Genomic DNA, 20,097 nt, shown 5'->3' with positions numbered 1-20,097 from the left:
GAGCGTGAGATTCTCGCATTGGAGAAGAGGAGGGGGGGGGGGGGGCACAATATCGAATTTTCCCCCAAAACGTAGTGATGCAATTATGATGTACCGTGCCGCGTTCGCCGCGTTCGCCGCGTTCGTGCGCAGTTCCGACGTGCGGTCGTTATAAATAGTTTCCACAAACTCCACGGCTGACCATCGTCATGGCGCGCTGTGAACTGAACCACCGACTGCACCCAGGTGGCAAGAAGGAAAGGTACCAAAATTTCCTTCGAGGCGGCATGCAAAAGGTAGCTGCGATTGTTCCGTTTTTTGTCACATTCGCAGCGACGGAGCAAACAGGATGAAAGGTAATTTTTGAGGTTATGTAATGGCTGTTCTAGTGAAGGCCGTGTGATGATTTATGGTGCTCCTGTCGAACCGCGCTGTCGTTACAATTTCACCCGAGTAAGAGCACGTTGAAGCAACAAAAGCAACAAAAAAAAACGGAAATCACCAAAGATTGGGTCGATAAAGTGTACTCCAAAGTGGATCGAAAATTCTTCTTGCATCCATCACTCCACCATCAAGCAGCATGCTAATGAAAAGGAAGGCAAAACCTGGGGAGCAAAATCTCCATCCACCCACCCACACACATGCACATTCAGTCGCAAACTCGCTGTATGTATACACCCCCACAGACACACGCGCGCACACACACACACACACCTAGTGGTATCGATTGACAGGAAAAGCGTTTCACAGCACCGAAAAATCCGTGTGCTCTCCGTGGCCGGTGGCGCAGATTTCTATCGCTCAGTGGCACGTTTCAGAACCGCCGGGAAACGACCAACCGTACCGTGGTGACTCGCGAAATGAACTGACTGTCGGGTACGGTGCACTCGAGATCGTGTGCGGTATGGTTCGGACGGCGAAAACTCCCCGCGCTACAGAAGCGCGCGTGAGTGAGAGAGTGAGTGTGTGTGTGTGAGAGAGAGAGAGAGAGCGCTAGTGAGGCCCTTCGTTCTACGAGGTGGTTGCATTTGTCGTTGCCATTGATACCTATAGGGGTTGATTTTGGTTTGTGCAGGGTTCGTGGTGCAGATTCGTTGATAGAGGGAAAGCAGTACATTTTCTTTCTTAATTTCACTGGGGTTTTCTTCTGTTAGATTAACTAAATTCCTTGAAGAGCCAATACAGCTTTGAAATGATTCCAACTGTGGCATGGGAAACCTCTAGTTAATATTAGGAAATGTTCAATATTTGCTGCAAGCCCTTAAAGTTGTCTAAAATAGACTTATAAATAGACACTCCAATCTTTGAGCTTTGTGATTTATTTTTAGCGGGAAATTAAATATATTTTCTTCTTAGCCTAAACAATCCATTTTTTAAATTACTTTTATAGATTCTTTGAGCCTACTAGCTACTTTTCCTTCTTCGTAAGTCTGTGCAGCGGTGGGAAAATTGTCGTGAGAAGCTAAGCAAGTGCGATTTTATGGGGGCCAGTTCGTCTATCATCGGTTAGCTATTTGAAAAACGAACTGTCAGCTAACAAGATGTATCTGTATTGAATTATGTTTTCATCCGTATGACTTAATACATCACAGGGTCAAATCTGAAACACAAAGGATCCGCATCCAGATACCAAGCCTAGGACTTCTACGATGAGAATTTGAGATGGATTTTGTATTGCAATAAGATTGATGATTGTAATTTAACTCCAATAAGCTCAAATCCAGTAGAACCACCTAATAAATATACACACACTCCATGAAATCCATGAAACTCCATGAAATACGCCCAACCCCTGCAATATTTTTCCATGTCGCCGTTTTGAGCTACTCCCTACAAACAAGCATGCGCCAACGAACGGGGGAGCCGTTGGGCCTGGTCACTCTGGTCACTCAGGTTTCACTGGAGCTTGCGATCGGAAAAGCGTTGCCTTTCCCTTTTTGCAATCCACTAATTTTCACTCTCTTTTCCTTTCTCTCTCTCTCTCTCTCTCTCTCTCTCTCTTTCTCTCTCTCCTTCTCTCTATTTCTCTCTCTCTCTTCTCTCTACACACATATATAATTTAGATTCATTAAGTTGGTTGGGAGAACTATGAAAGAGAGAGTGAGAAAAGAAATCCTTGTTGGAGCGTTGGTTGGCTAAATACCTCTACCTACCTAAGTATCCATTCCTCTTTGTCAGTATATGTGTTTGTGCCTCTGTGTGTGTGTGTGTGTGTGTTTATTGAACAATTGTTTAACGCTCCGAGCTGTTTGGCTGTGTGAGAACGAAATCCTGCAAGGACGCAAGGACTGTTTTTTTGTTTGTTGCGATGGGCTGGTGCCGCTGTACTGAAGCGGATGGGAACTACACCAGTGCGAACTTTGTTGAGGCTAGAAGGATTTTGGCGAGGACCGAAACAAAACCTTTTCACGATAAGGGATTAGACACGGGAATTTACAGCAGCACATTGCAATGCGTATAATAGGGGGTTTGATGAGGTGAATTTGGTATGCCAAATAAGTATGTTTGGTTTTTATTTGAGAATTAAAATGACTCATAATTAGCTGAACATCAGAATTCATTAATGACTGCAGATAGATTACGATAAAGTATAACGTAAATAGTGTGTGTTTTTTTTACATCTGATGAATCCTATTAGAAAGGTTCCAACTTGTACAAATGCAAGTCAACGGCATATTGCTCTGTACTAGTTTTACTGTCCTCGCTGTACTGAAACTAATGAATGAACAAGCAATAGCCTGCCCGGTGTTTGTATGACGTCATCGCATCGCAGTAGGCGAATGTGGGACCCCAACGGAAAAAAGGGAAAACCCCCCGTGCCAGTGCATAAACATCATTTTACATAATCGCTCACGAGGTGTCCTGGGAGTAGGAGGGAAGGAAAACTGCGGCATTTCAGATTTTCAGCTCATTTCATACCGGAACTGGGTTAGGTTCACTGGAATCATTAGGGTGGGAAGAAATCGAAAGTATTATGATTAACATGATTCATAAGGGGGTGGGGGTGTGATTGGGAGGGTTTGATGTGGTTAGTAAAAGGTACACAAACCCACAGAAATGGTTTAAACTTTAAAGCAACACACGGTGGAAAACGGCGCTACGTACATAGGCAAGTGAGTGAGAGGAAGCGTGTGCGTTAAACGCCCTACGTGTAACAGAGCACGTGTTCCGAACAAGACGTTACAGATTTGAAACCGAAAGACGATGATGATGTGGGAGGGCTGGTTTGTTACAACACGAGGTGAGACAGACATAGTGTCTATGTTATATAGTTGGAAGGACCCACCGAAAGCAATTAACTGCGATGTAACCCCTTTTTTGATGTAGGTACAGCACTCCATTGTATAGCCCTTTAATGCTGCGAGTCTCAGGGCGGGTTGGGGAGCCCAACTGTTAGATGTTGGGGAGATTGCAGTAAAAGCTTAGCATAGAAGTAAGGCTCACAATAAGCTAATACAAGCTTTCATTATCATTTGCATGGTAGAGTAAGTTCATGATATTTAGATACAATTACATCGAGCATATACTACATTTCATTGTCTCAGTTATTTATAGTTAATAATTGAATGATTTAAATGTCTCATATCAAAATTAATAAAATTTTAAGATTACTTCTACATGTCTGGATGGTTGGGTGGATTTTTGTGTCTTTCTTAAACTCACTTCGTAAGCCACTAAAACCACACTTTTAAAAGACAATAGCATAGTTCCTCCGACCCAATCGCACCCAACCCCATTTGCCCAACTTACATAACGTGTTATTCTTTCGGAACAGAATCTTTAGAACGCAATACTTACACCGTGGTAGCATTGTTGTTTTTGCTCCATTCACATGGTCGCTGTGGCGTCTCCACCAAAAGGAGGTTGAGGAACGATATGAATTGTCAGGGCTTTTCCGTCTGTGCCTTACTTACGTCATTAGCTTCCCAACGGTGTCCAATGGGGAGGGGGAGTAGTATCTACCTCCCTTGCTGGCTCACCAGGAAGTTCGAAATCCGGAGGAAAGCAAGCAAGCAAGCAGCAACAGCAACCATTGACATCAATCATCAATTTCACTTCCACGGGCTGCGGCTGCGAAGAAGAACCGACACACGGCCCCGTGTACTGCTACTGCGCCTCAAACACTGTAAACGGGAACAGACGCCAAAAACGGAATGCCGGCTCTCTGTTGTGGGTTCGCATTTTACCGGAAACTGTGGCACTGTAAATTGGGTGAGAATTTCAATTAATTTCCAATCAACGATCGGATCGATCCGATCGGTGACGCCCGTGCGCCCAACGTCGCTGTGAAGGTTGTAAGAGCAGGGCCAGTTGACGGACGTGGGGCGATTTTTGTTTTTTTTTTCATCTGTTTTGTTGTAGTTGGGTTGTGGCAATTGTTTTATTTTGTGCATGATCATTGGATGCAGTTCCCTCGTTTGCATCGGCTTAGAATGCAACGTATAGAAATAATGGCAACGGTAGTGGTTGCGTAGTTGATTTTAAATGGCTATTTAAAAGGACATAGACATTATAGAAAAATAAATTGTGTTTCGTCTATTCCGACGAGTAAATTCATTCAGTATAAACTAGTTTATTATGGAGTAGTAAGCAATATACATAAATTTTACTATATTTCATATTAAAATCGAAAGAACTAACATTAGTTATTTATATTTCTTATTCATTTTTATAAGTGTGCAGTAATTCATATGTTTTTAAATTATTTTTGTGGTTGAGTAGTACTTTCTTTATCTGAGCGATCATATCGTGCTTGAGAGCTTGAGAGCATGAAATACAGAACGTGTTTGAATGAACATTGTGATATAAGTTACAAAATGGCATCGCTTAAGTAGGTTAAGAGTAAGAAGAGACAGACCGGAAATGTTGAGAGTTTGACTACTTTTCTTTAAACACAGTATTAAAACAATTGTAAAAAACAGTTTAATTTGAGGCAACACTTTTACTTATCTTTTGAAGAACTCACAATCGTTTGATGATTACATTTATTACAGAATGACATGCATACAAAAATATAGTATATTTTCATTTTCACAACAACTCCAATCACTTGCTTACTTATCCTGGCGCTACAACCGCTTTGCGGTTTTCGTTGCTCAATCTTTACTTAAGGTATACTTCTGGTATCAGGTTAGGACGTTAGGAAATGTTCAACAGTATGCTCGGAAGAGTTTACAGAAAAACCCCAAACCATGTGTTAGCGGTAATAAAATAATTACATTCACAAGAAAGGTACCAATTAGCTTTGTCTGTACAATTTCCACAAAACTATGGACTGTTGTTTACAGAGCTGATTCATTAAACTGATTGAAGTTCCTGGTTCGAAAGGTAAATGGAATAGAATACTTCCTGGAGCTCAATGTGGAATTTAGGACTGTGATGAAACATTGAATGAGCAAACATATTTAGCTTAGTAGTTTAGAGATGAATAAATAGCTCACAACACCATTCCATTTAACCGGAATGCTAACAATCTCTCAAGATGCTTGGCTAAACTCTAACAGATGGTGAAACATTACTTAAAATATACATCAATTGTTTGTTTAATATTAGTTAAAATATGGAAAAAAAATCGTTATCGTTAGATTTTAAACGTAATAACTAATAATTAAACACATATTAATAGACGCACTATGGACTGATGACACTGGTGGAAGATTTCAAACTTTCCCCATTTTAATTCGTAATTTTTGGCTTTAACCCTTCCTCCATTCGACAGTGTCAAGACAGCGAAAAAAAGGTACAACTTAAATAGAAAAAAACTGGTGTAAAAAGGACAGAGAAGAAGGCACAAACAGCATTACATTTAAATGTCACCATCCGGCCATATCGTTGGCATCGTTGGCAGCAGTTCCCAATCGTTGCCTTTTTTCCATTAATCACACCCACACACACAGCTTCTCTGTAACAACCACACACCCATACACCTTTGCCAGCCCGTGGGAAGGAAAGCATTACATCGAGCTTTTGCCTTCATCGTCATGGCACACTACATTTCTTAACATTCAGTGCACGTGCACCTAAGACACGAAAGCGAACGCCTTGCGCGTTGCGATGCTTTGGAGCTAGGTCCTGGGACACGAATGACGTTGTCTGCGTGATGGTACTATGTGTGTGTGTTTGTGTGTGGGTGAGATGGTGGTGGAATACATTTTCATTCATTCATTCATCCTGATAGGAGGGGATGCTTTAGAGGAGAGTAGGTTTTGCGGGTGTGCTGCGTGCAACATCCTATCCCCCACTGAAACTCATTGAAGAGAGCAAGCAGTAGAGGTGTGTCCAGTGATTGCTGTATGTGTGTGTATATATGTTTGTATAGGGAATTTGAAGTCCAATCGATCAGCTCAAGCTCAATGCTTTATGTGGTTTTTTTTTTTCAAACATTGCACATGATTTTCCCGACTTCGTTTGGTTATTGCGCCGTAAGCGAATGTTCGTAGGTCGGGAAATGGCACAACGCAGGGCGGCGACGATGTTGACGCAAGAAGAGATTATCAGTTGTTTTGTTTGATTGTTGTTCCTTCCCTATATGGTCTGGTATGACTTTTCTTTTGACCGGAAGATATCGATGGTTTGGCCAAAGGATAAAGACCATTGGAATGACGATGAAGGATGACGAATGTTTTGCTGTTTTCTTGCGACGATACAACGCAGCTTACGGGGGAAGGTTGTTTATGGGAAGGGGAAAACAAGCGGAAGGAATCACAGTGGAAGATAATGAAGAGCGTATTCTAATGAGCGGTTTGTTTGTTTGTTGTAAAGCTAAATACATTTTTTGATACTTTTGCCAATTTTTAATAAGCAACAAACAACTATAACTTATTAGATATATTCTGTCAGCAGCTCTTTCGCGATAAAACATAATTACAATAACAGCTGTCACATTGGTCGTTCCCAATTCCCAATAAATCGAATCGCTCACCGACTATTTGCACTAGCATTAATCTTCCCTAAGGGTGGATTAGTAGTGGAGCGCTTATTGTTGATTGATTAATACCAGATTGATTATGATAGGATGGACGAATGAAGAAGTCTTTTTCGTATACATTTCTCACCAAGAAATAATAGACTGCACTAGTTTTTCTTATATTTTACTCACATACTATTATTAATAGCAATATGTCTTTTACATGATACAAAAGCAGCAATTTATTAAAGCAAACGTTAATAGTTAATACAAACCACTCACTCACACCGATCGAACCACTATTTCCAGGTCATGCTCCAAGTGGTGTTTCTCGAGAACACATAACCGATGTATCCGAAGACGCAGGCAATGGTGAGGAATCGAAACAGCTTCATCAGGCCCATGGAACAGGTCTGCAAATGGAATGGAAGGTAACATCGTGTAACTTTAGAGGCAAGGAATTTAAATTGATAAAAAAGTACTCAAGCATAATTTCAAACCCCTTGCGGAACAAACATTACAATATGTTCACATGTTCAGTCTTCGGTGATGTTGTTGTGTACGGTGCGCTACTCCGCAACACAGCGCCTGGTAATTGAAAAAGGTCATAGCTTAATGTTACGATTTGAACTACATTGTTTAGCGCAGTTGTCAAACCGTAAGTTAGACGTTAATTGATGAATCATGCTGGGTGAAGTTTTAAACGGTGAGACCGTAAATTTACTGCGGTGTGAATTCATCTTTTGATCATTAAATGAATCATTCATTGCAGTCATGTTCAACATGTCTAATGTGGCACTTTATTCATCTTCTTGCCGTGCCGACTTTCGTGTTCAACATGATCATAAACAAGAAAATGAAAATACACGTGGATGGAATAATGTTTTGTCAATTTGAGTACCAACACCAAAAGTGTCATGTTTGAGGATAAAAGGTTCCTGGATAAACGGCGCTCCATTGCAATTTGAATCATTTGTGAGTTAAACGATATCGAGAATTAAAGCTAAACGACTTGAATCATTGAACTTGAATCTCTTCTCACGCCATTTACTTTGCCTATTCTTGCACTGTAGTTTTTTATTATGCTACGACGGCAAATTAAAGGCATAATTTGTTATTCTAACTCAATTAATCTGCATAAATTCATACTACAGAATTGTTATTCCCAGTAGCTGGTAATTTAAAAAAAAAACATCTTGAACATCTTGAAGTTGGGATTATTAGTAAAGGTTATCGGTTTTATAAACACAAAATAATAAAATTTATAACATAACTTACAGGATTGTCCAGGGATTTTCATAGTTGTGGGACACTTGAGACACTTGAGTCATAGCACTTGAGTCTATGCTATTGGAAGTGAACTTAATATGGAAAGGACTATTTTGAACCCTTTTGTGTGAAAATTCCTGTAGGATTTTTCGAATGCTATAGAGTCCAATTCTTGCGACGCAAAGCTCTATTTCCGTAAGAAAGAATCAATAAAGTGTCCCACAACTATAAGAACTCCTGGAAAACCCTGTAATTTTCATTCCTTTACAGGAATGTTTGATCGTTCTAAGAAGTCTTGACTTTGAAATCCATGGCTATTCAATGGCTTAGCTTATTTTGCATCATATTGGCTGGTATCATTGAATACGTTCGTAGCGGCGGCGTACGTCTCGACACTCATTTTCCTAACATAGTAGATGGTTGCCATAGTTATTTACCGCGACGTTGTAGGATCGGGCACAAGAAATGAGTTATCATCCCTAAAATTTCATGTGAACGCCGTACGATCCCGCTACGTACGGATTCAATGATACCAGCCATTACTGATTCAATTCTCGAGTGTTGTCGAATTAGCAGGAGCACAGCTCTTTCGATGCAAAATACTAGTGTTCGAGTTACGGCGGTGATACGGCTTTCACTTGTTTTGGTATTTACTTGGGTTTGAATTCAAGATGCACATAACTATCACTCTTACGTCAACTGTTGACTGTCAGGCACATTCCCAAACTCGATCGAATTCGGGATCGAAATGAATAAATAAATAAATAAAAACTCTTTTTGTTGAATTACATCAATTAATTCACCTGACATAAACAAAGAACACAAAATTAATGAATGATTCTTAATTATTTTCTATCAGACATAATGCCCATAGCTTGATTAAATATTTGAACACAAAAACACAAAAATGATGCTCTTTCAGAGAATCCAAGTAATGCATGTTTAACACACTGGACATTTGTAACTGTTTCTACTTTCAACTCTCTTTTGTTTTTGTATCCAAAGCCAGTGTTTAAAAGAAGACATATTCCTTGGACGAAACACAGTACATACAAAAACGATAACGATCATCAATCGATCACGGAACGATCACTTCACTGCAAAAACTTCACCATGCTTCACTTCTTCACTTATGTGCACCCCCCTACGATAAAACCAAAAACAACTCTTCTTACCAGAAACATTGCCGGTAGGATTTCGGCATTGTTCATACGCCAGCAGGAGAACGACGTCCATCGATTGGCAGGGCGGTTGGCTTTAACGCGCGCCGTGCGTTGCTCCACTACCGGTTGAAACAAGGGCAGTAGGTGGGCAAGGTTACCGATGCCAGCCCTACCAGAGCCGTTGTTACCATCGTTACGATCGTTCGCGTTCGCCTGCAGCTGTGATGCGGCGAGCTGCACCAGCGGCAGCACCTGCAGTACAAGCTCCCGCAGATTGTTGCCATGGGAATGATGGGGATGGTGTTGCTGCTGCTGCTGCGGATGGCGATGGATCTGAGGCAGAAGGGATCGTGTTTGTTGTTGTGTGTGGCGCTGTTGTTGCTGCTGTTCCTCTAGCACGGGGTAAAGCCGTGACGGTTCAAGAAGCGGTGCCGCTGTAAAATCAGGCAAAGTTTATTCGATCGTCACACTGGAGGTCACTCGGAGGTACGACACTGTGATAATGCAATGCACTCACTTGGTGTTTGCGGCCGGTGCGGTTGCTCACCCGTGGTTGCATTCCAATTTTCAAAGTTAATTGCAAAAATTACACAACCGCTCGATACGAACAGATAGCGGGCGGTGGCCAGCGGTGCACGGTAGCTGAACGTGTGCGCCGGCGTACCGTGCAGCGACAGCTCGTACCCATTGGCCGACGGTACAATCGCTAGCTCAAAGTCCTGACCGCACTCGATTGGACAGTTGTCGATGCGTTCCTCCGGCCCGGCCGAGCAATCACTGCACAGGTGATTGCGCACGATTTCCTTCCGGCCCGGGTGAATCGTTAGGTACAGGGGTAGCTCGTCCTGCGGGTTCAGCAGCGCTTCCCGCTGCAGGATGATGTGGACCGCATCTTCGGGCTCACGGAAATGGCCTCGCAGCTTGATGCGCGAACCGTACCGTAGCTCGCCCGGCAATCGTCCCACGTACGGTAGGATCTAAAGGCATCGAAACGGCGGAGTAATGAGTTGGCAGATTCTTCGAGCACTCTTTTATGGACTATTGCAAGACTCGCTTACCGGTGTAAAAACTTGCAAGTTGGTCATGGTGCACCTTTTTTTGATACAATCTACCCATTCACGTTTCGCGAAGATCACGCACTGTACGAACTGGATCGTGTAACGGTTCGCGGTCCACTGTGAATGGATGCCGACGCCGAAGATCACAGTCGATCCCCATCCCGGTCCATTCGATGCCGATCCGACTGCCCCATACATACTCCCACCCTCGCGAGCGGGCAAGAATTTCGAAAGCGTAACCTTGCAAACTTTCTGGACAATAATTTCCAGCGACAAGCTTGCGTGCAGGGGGAAAACAACAACATCCACAACCACGCACGCCAGCGAGAACTTGGGCTTGGGCCGAAAAATTTCCAAAAGTGAAAGGAGCTGCTGTCTGTGTAAGAGAGCTTTCGTTCGTTTCGTTGGTTTATCATGCTCGCAGTGCAATTATTTTGCTTTGTGGCGATCCCAAAGAGTGTATGAGAGAGAAAATAAGAGGGAAGGTGTTTGGGTGTGTGTGTGTGTGTGTGTCGCGAAATAAGTTCATGGTTATCGGTACTGTTAAGAGCCGAGATGCGATCCCACTCCGCACTCTGTTTTCGAATCATTTACTACGACCGATTGGTAATGGCAGTGCCTGGGAAGCGATGACGCGTCCCGACGACACCATACGCACAGTTGCACAAGTCGGTCAGCCGGTGAATGTCACTTGACGAAATGATCGCGGGATCAATGGTTTGTTTTTGGGGTGTTTTGTTTTTTTTTTGGCAACTTGTCCTGGTGGGCGGAAGCGGTCGAAATAGTTGTTTTTACTATTTTCGCTTTCCTCAAGGGTGAGTGTGTGGCCGTCGATAGGATGACCGGAACACCGGGTGTGGGGGTGTGTTTCTGTGCTAACGGTGAATACGTTATGAGGATCAGAAGTCGTTGGGCAACTCGGGCTGATTGTTACTGTGAAACTAAGGACGCTGGAATCGGTTCCAAAAAAAAAACAACATTAAAACAAGCATTTATTTGTTAGTTCATGCCTTTCACTACTGTTGTTCTATTCTTTTTTGGTACAAATTTGCTCAGTTTTATTCTTTTAATTCCCTACGTACTTGTTTCTTCTAGCCAAAATGATTCAGGGACGCGGTTGAAGGTCAGTTGCCCTTAACATGGGAACGTAGGCACTGTACCGGTTGGCTTCATTTCTTTCTGCCCTGTCATTAATCTTTATTGGGTTGAGAGAGTCCAATTGCATTCCTACGTAGCAATTTGGTAAGGTCCTAGGTCAGGTTGAATTTTTCTTTTTTTTTCGTTTTCAGTTACGTGTGAGCTAAATCGCTCATGGAATATAACTGTTTTAATTCGTGGCTCTTCTAGGATGTCGTTAGCAGTACCTGAGAGATTATCTTTGGATGAAGACACTCAAAGTAAGTGATAATAATGAAGGATATTAGGGACATAGTTTACACAAATATTGGTCAATGTCTACAGGGGTGTTTACTTGATTTCGCAAGCGTAGCATCGTTTAATGCAACTGCTGCATTTGACAGGACAAGTGCATCAGTTGTGTTCGGAACATCATCATGCTTAAGACAGCCTTCGCACTTAATATCGCAAGCGTGCGTCAAGCTGGTCAAATTAGCAGCCATGCGTAAGGCTATTAATTGCACGACGCAGGTGCAGGAATTCACGATGTCTAATATCTTGCCACAACTTGGACATCTTTAAACAACAAAAAGAAAAGCCGTTGATATGACATCGTCCAGGAATAGATGAAAGATTCTATGGGATTACAGAGATTGCAAAAAGTTGAATTTTGACTTGGTTAAAAGAGACATGACCTATTGACAAGCTCATCAAACTTGCTGGGGTTGCAGACTTTCTGTGGAGTAATTTCCTAAAGGGAAGATCACAACTGTTCTTCTGTAAGCTGGAATTACGTTAGCTGTTAGTGCCCGCTGTTTATTAAATGCCTTGGATTCTGCAAAACGGACTGGCAGGCGAAGGCACGAGACTGTGAGCGGTTTCGAAGCGGTTTCCAGAGGCAGGCCAAGACCGCAAAGTGGTTGTTGCGCCCGATAAGTAAGTAAGTAAGATAGATTATGCATTCTTCTACATGTCAGAAGAGGCGTTAATAATTTCTAAATTCACAGCTAAATGAGCCGTCGTGGCAATTGACCAAGAATTGGTTTCTGTAGGTATCAGATCGTGAAAAGCATTAGAATATGTTAAAATACTGTTAATATCTTCAATTTCTCACAGGGTTTCCCACGATTTATTGGTTGGTTTCTATAAATTTTTGGTGAGTTCCCATATTTTTTGGTGCTTTCCCACGATTTTTTGGTTCAATTGTATTGATATACAATCGGAAAATACCAATAAATAATGGGAAGTTTGGGCCGGTCTGGTGGTACAGTCGTCAACTCGTACGACTTAACAACATGCCCGTCATGGGTTCAAGTCCCGAATAGACCGTGCCCCCATACGTAGGACTGACTATCCTGCTATGGTAAAAACAAGTCAATGAAAGCCAAGCTCACTTCACTAGTGGGTACAGGCCGGCCTTGATTGAGAGCGGTTGTTGTGCCAAAGAAGAAAAAAAAATGGGAACGAACCAAAAATCTATGGGATACGACCAAAAAATCGTGGGAGCGCACAAAAAAATCATGGGAACTGACCAATAAACCGCGGGAAACCCTGTATGTTGCCTACAAGTGTCCATCTTACCCTTCATGGTGTCCATCTTTCCCATTTTAGGTGTCTGTCTATCACCCGAACATTTTAAAATTGCATGAATAAACATGTTCAATTAATAGACCATGCTGCGATACGTAGGATTGACCAAGCCCACAAGTAGGATCAACCAAGTACAGGCAGGCCTTGACCGACAACGGTTGTTGAGCCAAAGAAGAAGAAGAAGAAACATGTTCTCAAAAGCAAAATCTTTAGAAAACTCAAAAGCTTCAACACAGTTTCCGATAAAATATGAGTGTAAGATAAAGCATACACAATTTTCATCGTCACTGTATTTATACATCCTTAGATTTTTAACATTTTACTTAATGTGTCCATCTTTACCCAACTTCCCCTATTACCACCAGAATGTTCGTCCAAATTTTTTACAGCTCATGAGTATTGATCACACGCGAGAGAGAGAGACAGAGAGATAGCACTAGAGGAAATGAGAGCGAATGATAGTCCACATATGCGAGTGGTTGGAGGAAGTACAGGGGACGAGCAGCGCGACAAAATTCCTGTAGGGCGGAAAGAGAACGACTGAGAAAAAAAGCGAGAAGCAATGATTTTTTTATCTGTCCCTTTGCACAGCGGGCGTTTGTTTGTACGTTATTTTGACATTGAATATCCCGGTGAAAATTCTACAACAACTGTACTGTTTCAAATTGAATACACGTAGAGTGGCGGTTACAAACGTCATGTTTGAAGTGGATGTTTGTCACGTTGTTATTTTGTTAATTTGGCCCGATTATAAGGCACCACTACATAATTTTGAAAGCATATAATAAGCTAAAAGTGCATGCAAATATATTTTTATAAATAAACAACGAAATTCCCACATCGAGAGAAGAAAAGAGATTCAAACCCCATACCGGCCCTGGATCCTCACGCAGATCTCATTTCGATTTTGGAGCTTATGGGGAGCTTATAAAACTGGTCCTTACAGGACTGAGATCTAATCCCGAACCCATACCACCTCTCAAGGTTATACTGAAATCATAACTGTACTGGATCTTATGTGCTGGAAATGAATTCAAAGCTGTCTTGCAACTAATCTGGAATCTACAACAATTTCGGAAAAGATCCATAATCAATTCCAGTGCTTGAACTTATCCTGAACCTATGCTGTTGGAAACTCGTGAGTGCCCAACAGTCTGTCAGGTCACAACGCTGGAGAAGAGAGTAAGAGGGAGGATAAAAACGATAAATTAGGAGATAAGGAGGAGGATTGGTCCGCTCCTAGCCTTTAGTTGAAATTCGACAATCGGTACATGTGGACTAATTTTTTGATTTAACCTCATACCACAGTAAATAAAGTGTTTTCTCTAAAAAATCCACCGCGTTTTTCAACATATGCCGATACTAGAACTAATGGGAAAAGCACATCAATTCTGAAATAGATCCAAAGGTCAAACCAACCTAACAGCAGTGGCGGATCTAACGGTAGGCGGACTAGGCGGTCGCCTGGGGCCCCGTCGATGTAGGGGCCCTGTAGATCGCCATTCTATAGTATGTCGTGTGGACAGAGTACTAGCGACAAGGGCCCCCGGAAGGATGGCCGTTGGGGCCCCAATGCTGGCGAATAATTTGCACCCCCCCCCCCCCCCCCCGGTCAGCAAAAATTGTAGAGCCTGTGACTGATGATCGAAGGGGCCCCCGACTGTTCAATCTCGCAACAGCAAGTTTAGCGCCGCTACCCCCCCCCCCCCCCCTCCCCGCCACAACAACATTTATCATTTACAGGGGGCCTCAACTCGTCTTTCCCCCTAGGGCCCCCGATACCCTTAATCCGCCACTGCCTAACAGTGTCTTCAATGCCAACAAAGCGATGAACCATCGGACATATGTTACAGATGTGTTACACTAAGTAAGAGTAATCTCGTTTTCAACTTTTTTTTATCTTCTTCGCTTTGTACGACAACCTCATACGACTCACATGTTTGTCATCTCAAAAAAATAGTTTTTGACTAAATTGACTTTACAAACACTTATTGTGGAATATTTCTTGTAGCTCAATTGTTATTCAATATCTTCAATTTCCAATGATGACCATTTTTTTGACTGAATTTTTTAAACTTCAAATGGTTAATTTACCGTTCATAAACAAATCCCCCAGTACATTCACCGTTACGTTTCACGAATCATCATACGTGAGTATGCCAAACCCTTGTTAATATCTTTGAAGTGATCCCAAACCATATTTTTCTCATCATAACTATTTCTATACATGCCGTTCAGATTTGACTTTCGATTCGACCAGTACCACCAGCCACCATGATAGTATTGTGCACAGTTTCCACCATTCCAGGTATCGTTGTCCTGATCCTTGGTCGTAAAGTTCATGCCCTTGTGGCGTGTCAATGAATCCCCTGCTGTTCCAGTGTACGATCCGAGCTTCGTCAGCGGATAATGCTCCTCCTCACTGCCGATCTCGAACTCATCGTACCGTGCGTACTTGTAGTTTCCTTCGAAGTCTTTCAGCTCCACCAGCAGCTCGTGCTTCCGGGTCGAGGTCATCCGATGCAAATGCTCCAGCCCGAGCCAAAACTCTCCATCCACGCTGCCGAACCCGTTCCGATACTCGGTCCAGTTGCGGTAAAAGTCCACCGATCCGTCGTAACGATACTGGAACACAAGCCAACCTCCTCCGTAGGCCGTCTGTTCGCAATATCCCAGAAACGGTTGATCGTTCTCGGTTAGCTGTAGGATGTACTTGCCCGATCGCTTCGAGGGATTCTCCTTGCACGATCGAAACGCGAAACTGTTCAGATTTATGCCCGAATTGATCATGAACAGATCTAAATCTTTCTTCAATACCAGCTGGTTGCTTTGTTCGAGTTGAATCAGCAGCATCTTATGGTTGCGGCCAACCTTTTCACTCAACTGCCTTATGGTGGAGTCCATCTCCATCAGCTTGTCCTGCAGGGTTTGCAGTTTGCTTGCGACCATCCCGAGCGCGAACCCGGCGGCGCACGCATTTGTGTCGTTTGTTTCTATACCGCGGACTTTGTTGGTCGTTGATAACAGCACCAAAGGTAACAGCACGTATATTTTGTGAGCGAACATGGTGAGCTGACGCCAAAGACTCTCCTCCACAAAAGATGATACTGAGGCCACAACGGGCTTTGCAGCATCCTTTTATACAGGAACTAGTAGCATAATCGCAAACGTCATTCTTATCAATGTTGGATGGAGGTGAATAATTCACGAAAAATTCAACTTTCAACTTATCAGTACCGTGCGAATGCAAATGTTTCACATGATGACGACCTCATCACGCGTGTGCAGTGAAAATACTCACTAATGCAAATCGTTTTCATCGTGCTTGGCAGGGAATCGAAGTTCAACCGGTGAGTTCAAACTATACTGACAATAAAGCGTTTTATCAAGTGTTGTTTGGTTATAATGCAATGCAACAAAGGCTTACCAGACCAGACAGAGAGGAGGTCAAGGTTTGTTTTTGTATGTTCGCTGATGATGCTACCATCAGTTTGGGTTTTTCCTCGTTCATCTGCAATCTCACGTTCTCTTCCGCCACGATCGTTCCCTTGGTAGGCTTCAGAAACCTATGATACCACAAAAAAAAACGATTTGCAGTGAGTATTTTCACAGCACACGATGATAAGCTCGTCATCATTTGAAATATTTGCTTTCGTACGGTACTGATAAGTGGGAAGTTGTGCAATTCTGACCGAATTATTTGCATTCGTCCACCATTGATAAGAATGACGTATGCGATTATGCTGCTAGCTCCTGTATAAAAGGATGCTGCAAAGCCCGTTGTGGCCTCAGTATCATCTTTTGTGGAGGAGAGTCTTTGGCGTTAGCTCACTATGTTCGCTCACAAAATATTCGTGGTGTTATCTTTGGTGCTGTTTACAACGACCAACAAAGTCCGCGGTACAGAACCAGCCATAGTCATTAACGGGATGATATTTAGGTTATTGTCGGATAAACTGCAAACCCTGCAGAACAAGCTGTTAGAGATAGAGTCCGCGGTGAAGCAAACGGATGAAAAGCTTACCGGAATTGTGGAATCCACCCACAACTTAGAACTGCTCATGATCAATTCGGGCATAAATCTTCGAAGTGTCTCGTTTCCATCGTGCAAGGACAATCTCTCGAAGCGATCGGGCAAGTACATCCTACAGCTAACCGAGAACGACCAACCGTTTCTGGGATATTGCGAACAGACGGCCTACGGAGGAGGTTGGCTTGTGTTCCAGTACCGTTACGATGGATCGGTGGACTTTTACCGCAACTGGACCGAGTATCGGGACGGGTTCGGCAGCGTGGATGGAGAGTTTTGGCTCGGGCTGGAGCATTTGCATCGGATGACCTCGACCCGGAAGCACGAGCTGCTGGTGGAGCTGAAGGACTTCGAAGGAAACTACAAGTACACACGGTACGATGAGTTCGAGATCGGCAGTGAGGAGGATCATTATCCGCTGGCGAAGCTCGGACCGTACACTGGAACGGCAGGGGATTCATTGCACAGACACAAGGGCATGAATTTCACGACCAAGGATAGTGACAATGATGTTTGGTTAGAAGGAAACCGTGCCGTAACATATCAGGGTGCCTGGTGGTACTATTTATATCACACTTCAAATCTTAACGGCATTTATAACAATAGTATAAACGCACAAAATATTGTTTGGGATACCTTCAACCAGGTTAACGAAGGAATGGCTTACTCTCGTATGTTGATTCGTGCAAAGTAACGCAAAATGAAAGTAACGCCACGAAGTCAGAGCGTTTCAGTTGCTGGATTGTAAATTTGCCATTGGTTGTAATAAGTGTACCAGACTGTGCACCTTTATTCATCGTCTAATAAAGAAGACAAATGAACATCGAACTTCAAATCTGTAAAATTCCATAGATTCTTCATGTCTGGTGTTTTATTCCTTATCTGCCAATTCGCACGCTGTAACCAATTCTTGTTAGTTGCATTCATTACGAACCAATCCAAGCAAGCAGGATTGAAACTTTGCAAGTCATAGCAGTCATAGAAATATGTCCAATAAAGATAGTTTGCAATTACCACTTGAAGATACAAGTCCACCTTTACTGCGTGCCTACAGTTGACCCAAGTTGTACTACTCTTTGTGAATTAAGTGAATTCGAAAATGCATGGCGGGAAGTTAAGTATCGAGAAGCTCCATAGCGGTGTATATGAAACAACATGACTGTCGAAAATCGAAATGTTGTTAGTCCGGGAAACCCTTTGGAAGTACGTTACAACGGCTGCCTCTGAACCAATAATCGGAAGGTGACGCCAAGATGTGGGCTACGATCGCTCTTCTTGTCTTGTACGATAACACCCAGCATTCTTTGATCCGTGATGTGAACCCTGCAATGTCTAAATTTGACTACAGATATAAAGCTGAAGCATGGTGAAGCTGGACAGCTTGCAGCATACGTTGAAGCCGACTGGGCCGGAGACCGTCAAAAAAATCGAGCTCGGGATTCATCTTCTTGCGAGCCGAACGAGAAAGACAAAGAACTGAACATATAGGCACTTTCGGTTCAATTTCATTCGGGACCTGGTAAGCTTCTATACTGCCCTATTGCATTCATGATCGCTGACGCATTGATGAAGCCATTGATGGACGTTGCTATGGAGTGAATGAGACTGCGTTCTTTTTTCGGACGTGCGAGTTCGGTCCACCCGTCGACACACCCGGTAGTACACAGGCAACACACATCTGTAACACAGGCTGGTATTATTGAATCCGTTCGTAGCGGGAACGTACGGCGCTGACATGAAATTCTAGGGATGGCAAAACATTTCTTGAGCCCGGTCCTACAACGCCGCAGTGAATAACTGTAACAACCATCTAGGGTAAATGTACCAGTATTCGGCAGTGCACCTGTTTTCGGCAGGGTAGCTAAAAACGTATAATTACGCAAAAACGCGTTGAAAATTGTCTCAACACATATTTTTTACATAGAGATATGCTCATTTGTTGTTCATATACGAAGTTTCACATCATTTCCATGCATATTTTTCAAAATATCAAACAAAATGTGCAGAGTTCAATATGTTTCGGCAGATTTGCTGTTAGCCAATAGTTCGGCAATTTTCATTATTAAGAGAAATAGAGCACTTAAACAATGAATGTGTGGTTTTTATGAAAGATTTTATGGTTGCAGATTTTATACTAGCTCGATTAGAATTTTAAAATCACTAAAAACAAGTAATTATTCACTTTAAATGCTGCCGAAAATTGGTACACGGTAAATGATGATTTTTGACAGATCAGTGCTTTAGGCTACTGCCGAAACTTGAAACAATAACACACTTTTGATTTCGTTGAATATTCATTTAAAACTTGATCAGAAAACTGTAATGTGTATGTCGACACATAAAACGACATTTCTTGCATCAAATAACACCAATTTCACTATAAATAATTCAATAACTTGTGAGAAAAACAATAATTTTGTGAGCCGGTCGGAGCCGTACTCTATAGCCGTACTCAGGCAGTCTCATTTCTCCAATGCCTACTTTGATTGTAACTCACATCAAAGTGACTGTAAAAATTGCGAGCAAAATGCCCAAAATGGGCAACACAAAATTAATAATTTAAGTACTTTTCAACTCTAATCTTAGGAAAGTGAGAGTGTAAAATTGTTTTAAAAAATTTTGTCTACCTATTGGCATTAATTAGAACATTTACCGGACCGTATTCGCGTTGCCGAAAATAGGAGAACCACCTGCCGAAAATAGGACCAAACTGCCGAAAATAGGAACAAAAACAGTGTTTGCATTTTCTTGAATATGGCTAGAAAATGTATTTGAAACGGGAAATAAAAAATAGCACAACATAATTCGATAGTTTAGCGTCCATAATAATGCCACTTTCAAGAAAAATAATAATAATTGTAAGTGTTTAGTGATACTGCTCCTCTAACCTGCCCAATACTGGTACATTTACCCTAATACGTTAGGAAAATGAGTGTCGGGACGTACGCCGCCGCTACGAACGGATTCAATAATACCAGCCACAGG

The 20,097-nt window shown here is 42.5% G+C and overlaps 4 protein-coding genes and 1 long non-coding RNA gene across 12 annotated transcripts in view; 2 read left to right on the top strand and 3 right to left on the bottom strand.

The window, feature by feature from the left end:
* LOC1270651 (sodium-dependent neutral amino acid transporter B(0)AT3) overlaps positions 1-863 on the bottom strand; it is a 31,578-nt gene extending 30,715 nt beyond the window's left edge. For 5 of the 8 annotated variants that reach the window (XM_061656164.1, XM_061656163.1, XM_061656166.1 and 2 more), the window contains exon 1: positions 694-860. The gene's annotated coding sequence lies outside the window, so the exon portion shown is untranslated. Of the gene's footprint in view, positions 1-612; positions 632-693 lie in introns of those variants that run through there. The other 3 variants (XM_061656160.1, XM_061656159.1, XM_061656162.1) reach the window with 3 other exon arrangements.
* Positions 864-7,045: 6,182 nt separating this feature from the next.
* On the bottom strand, positions 7,046-10,882 carry LOC3291282 (uncharacterized). The gene is made up of 4 exons (XM_061658026.1): positions 10,377-10,882; positions 9,836-10,295; positions 9,331-9,752; positions 7,046-7,299 (listed from the first exon to the last, which is right to left on the bottom strand). The coding sequence occupies exons 1-4, from the start codon at positions 10,572-10,574 to the stop codon at positions 7,186-7,188; spliced, it is 1,194 nt and encodes a 397-aa protein (XP_061514010.1). The 5' UTR covers positions 10,575-10,882; the 3' UTR covers positions 7,046-7,185.
* Positions 7,195-11,775, top strand: LOC133393361 (uncharacterized). Its single transcript, XR_009766124.1, has 3 exons — positions 7,195-7,317; positions 11,472-11,618; positions 11,724-11,775. It is a non-coding gene; the product is annotated as an uncharacterized LOC133393361 (long non-coding RNA).
* Positions 11,776-15,102: 3,327 nt separating this feature from the next.
* On the bottom strand, positions 15,103-16,199 carry LOC5667842 (ficolin-1). The gene has a single exon (XM_001688131.2). The coding sequence runs from the start codon at positions 16,146-16,148 to the stop codon at positions 15,210-15,212; it is 939 nt and encodes a 312-aa protein (XP_001688183.2). The 5' UTR covers positions 16,149-16,199; the 3' UTR covers positions 15,103-15,209.
* Positions 16,200-16,946: 747 nt separating this feature from the next.
* Positions 16,947-17,940, top strand: LOC1270654 (fibrinogen C domain-containing protein 1). The gene has a single exon (XM_309370.4). The coding sequence runs from the start codon at positions 17,012-17,014 to the stop codon at positions 17,804-17,806; it is 795 nt and encodes a 264-aa protein (XP_309370.4). The 5' UTR covers positions 16,947-17,011; the 3' UTR covers positions 17,807-17,940.
* Positions 17,941-20,097: the final 2,157 nt, after the last annotated feature.

The sequence above is a fragment of the Anopheles gambiae genome, chromosome 3 (genome assembly GCF_943734735.2).
Source record: "Anopheles gambiae chromosome 3, idAnoGambNW_F1_1, whole genome shotgun sequence".
Lineage (NCBI taxonomy): Eukaryota > Metazoa > Arthropoda > Insecta > Diptera > Culicidae > Anopheles > Anopheles gambiae.
This window is presented reverse-complemented; position numbering and strand designations above follow the sequence as displayed.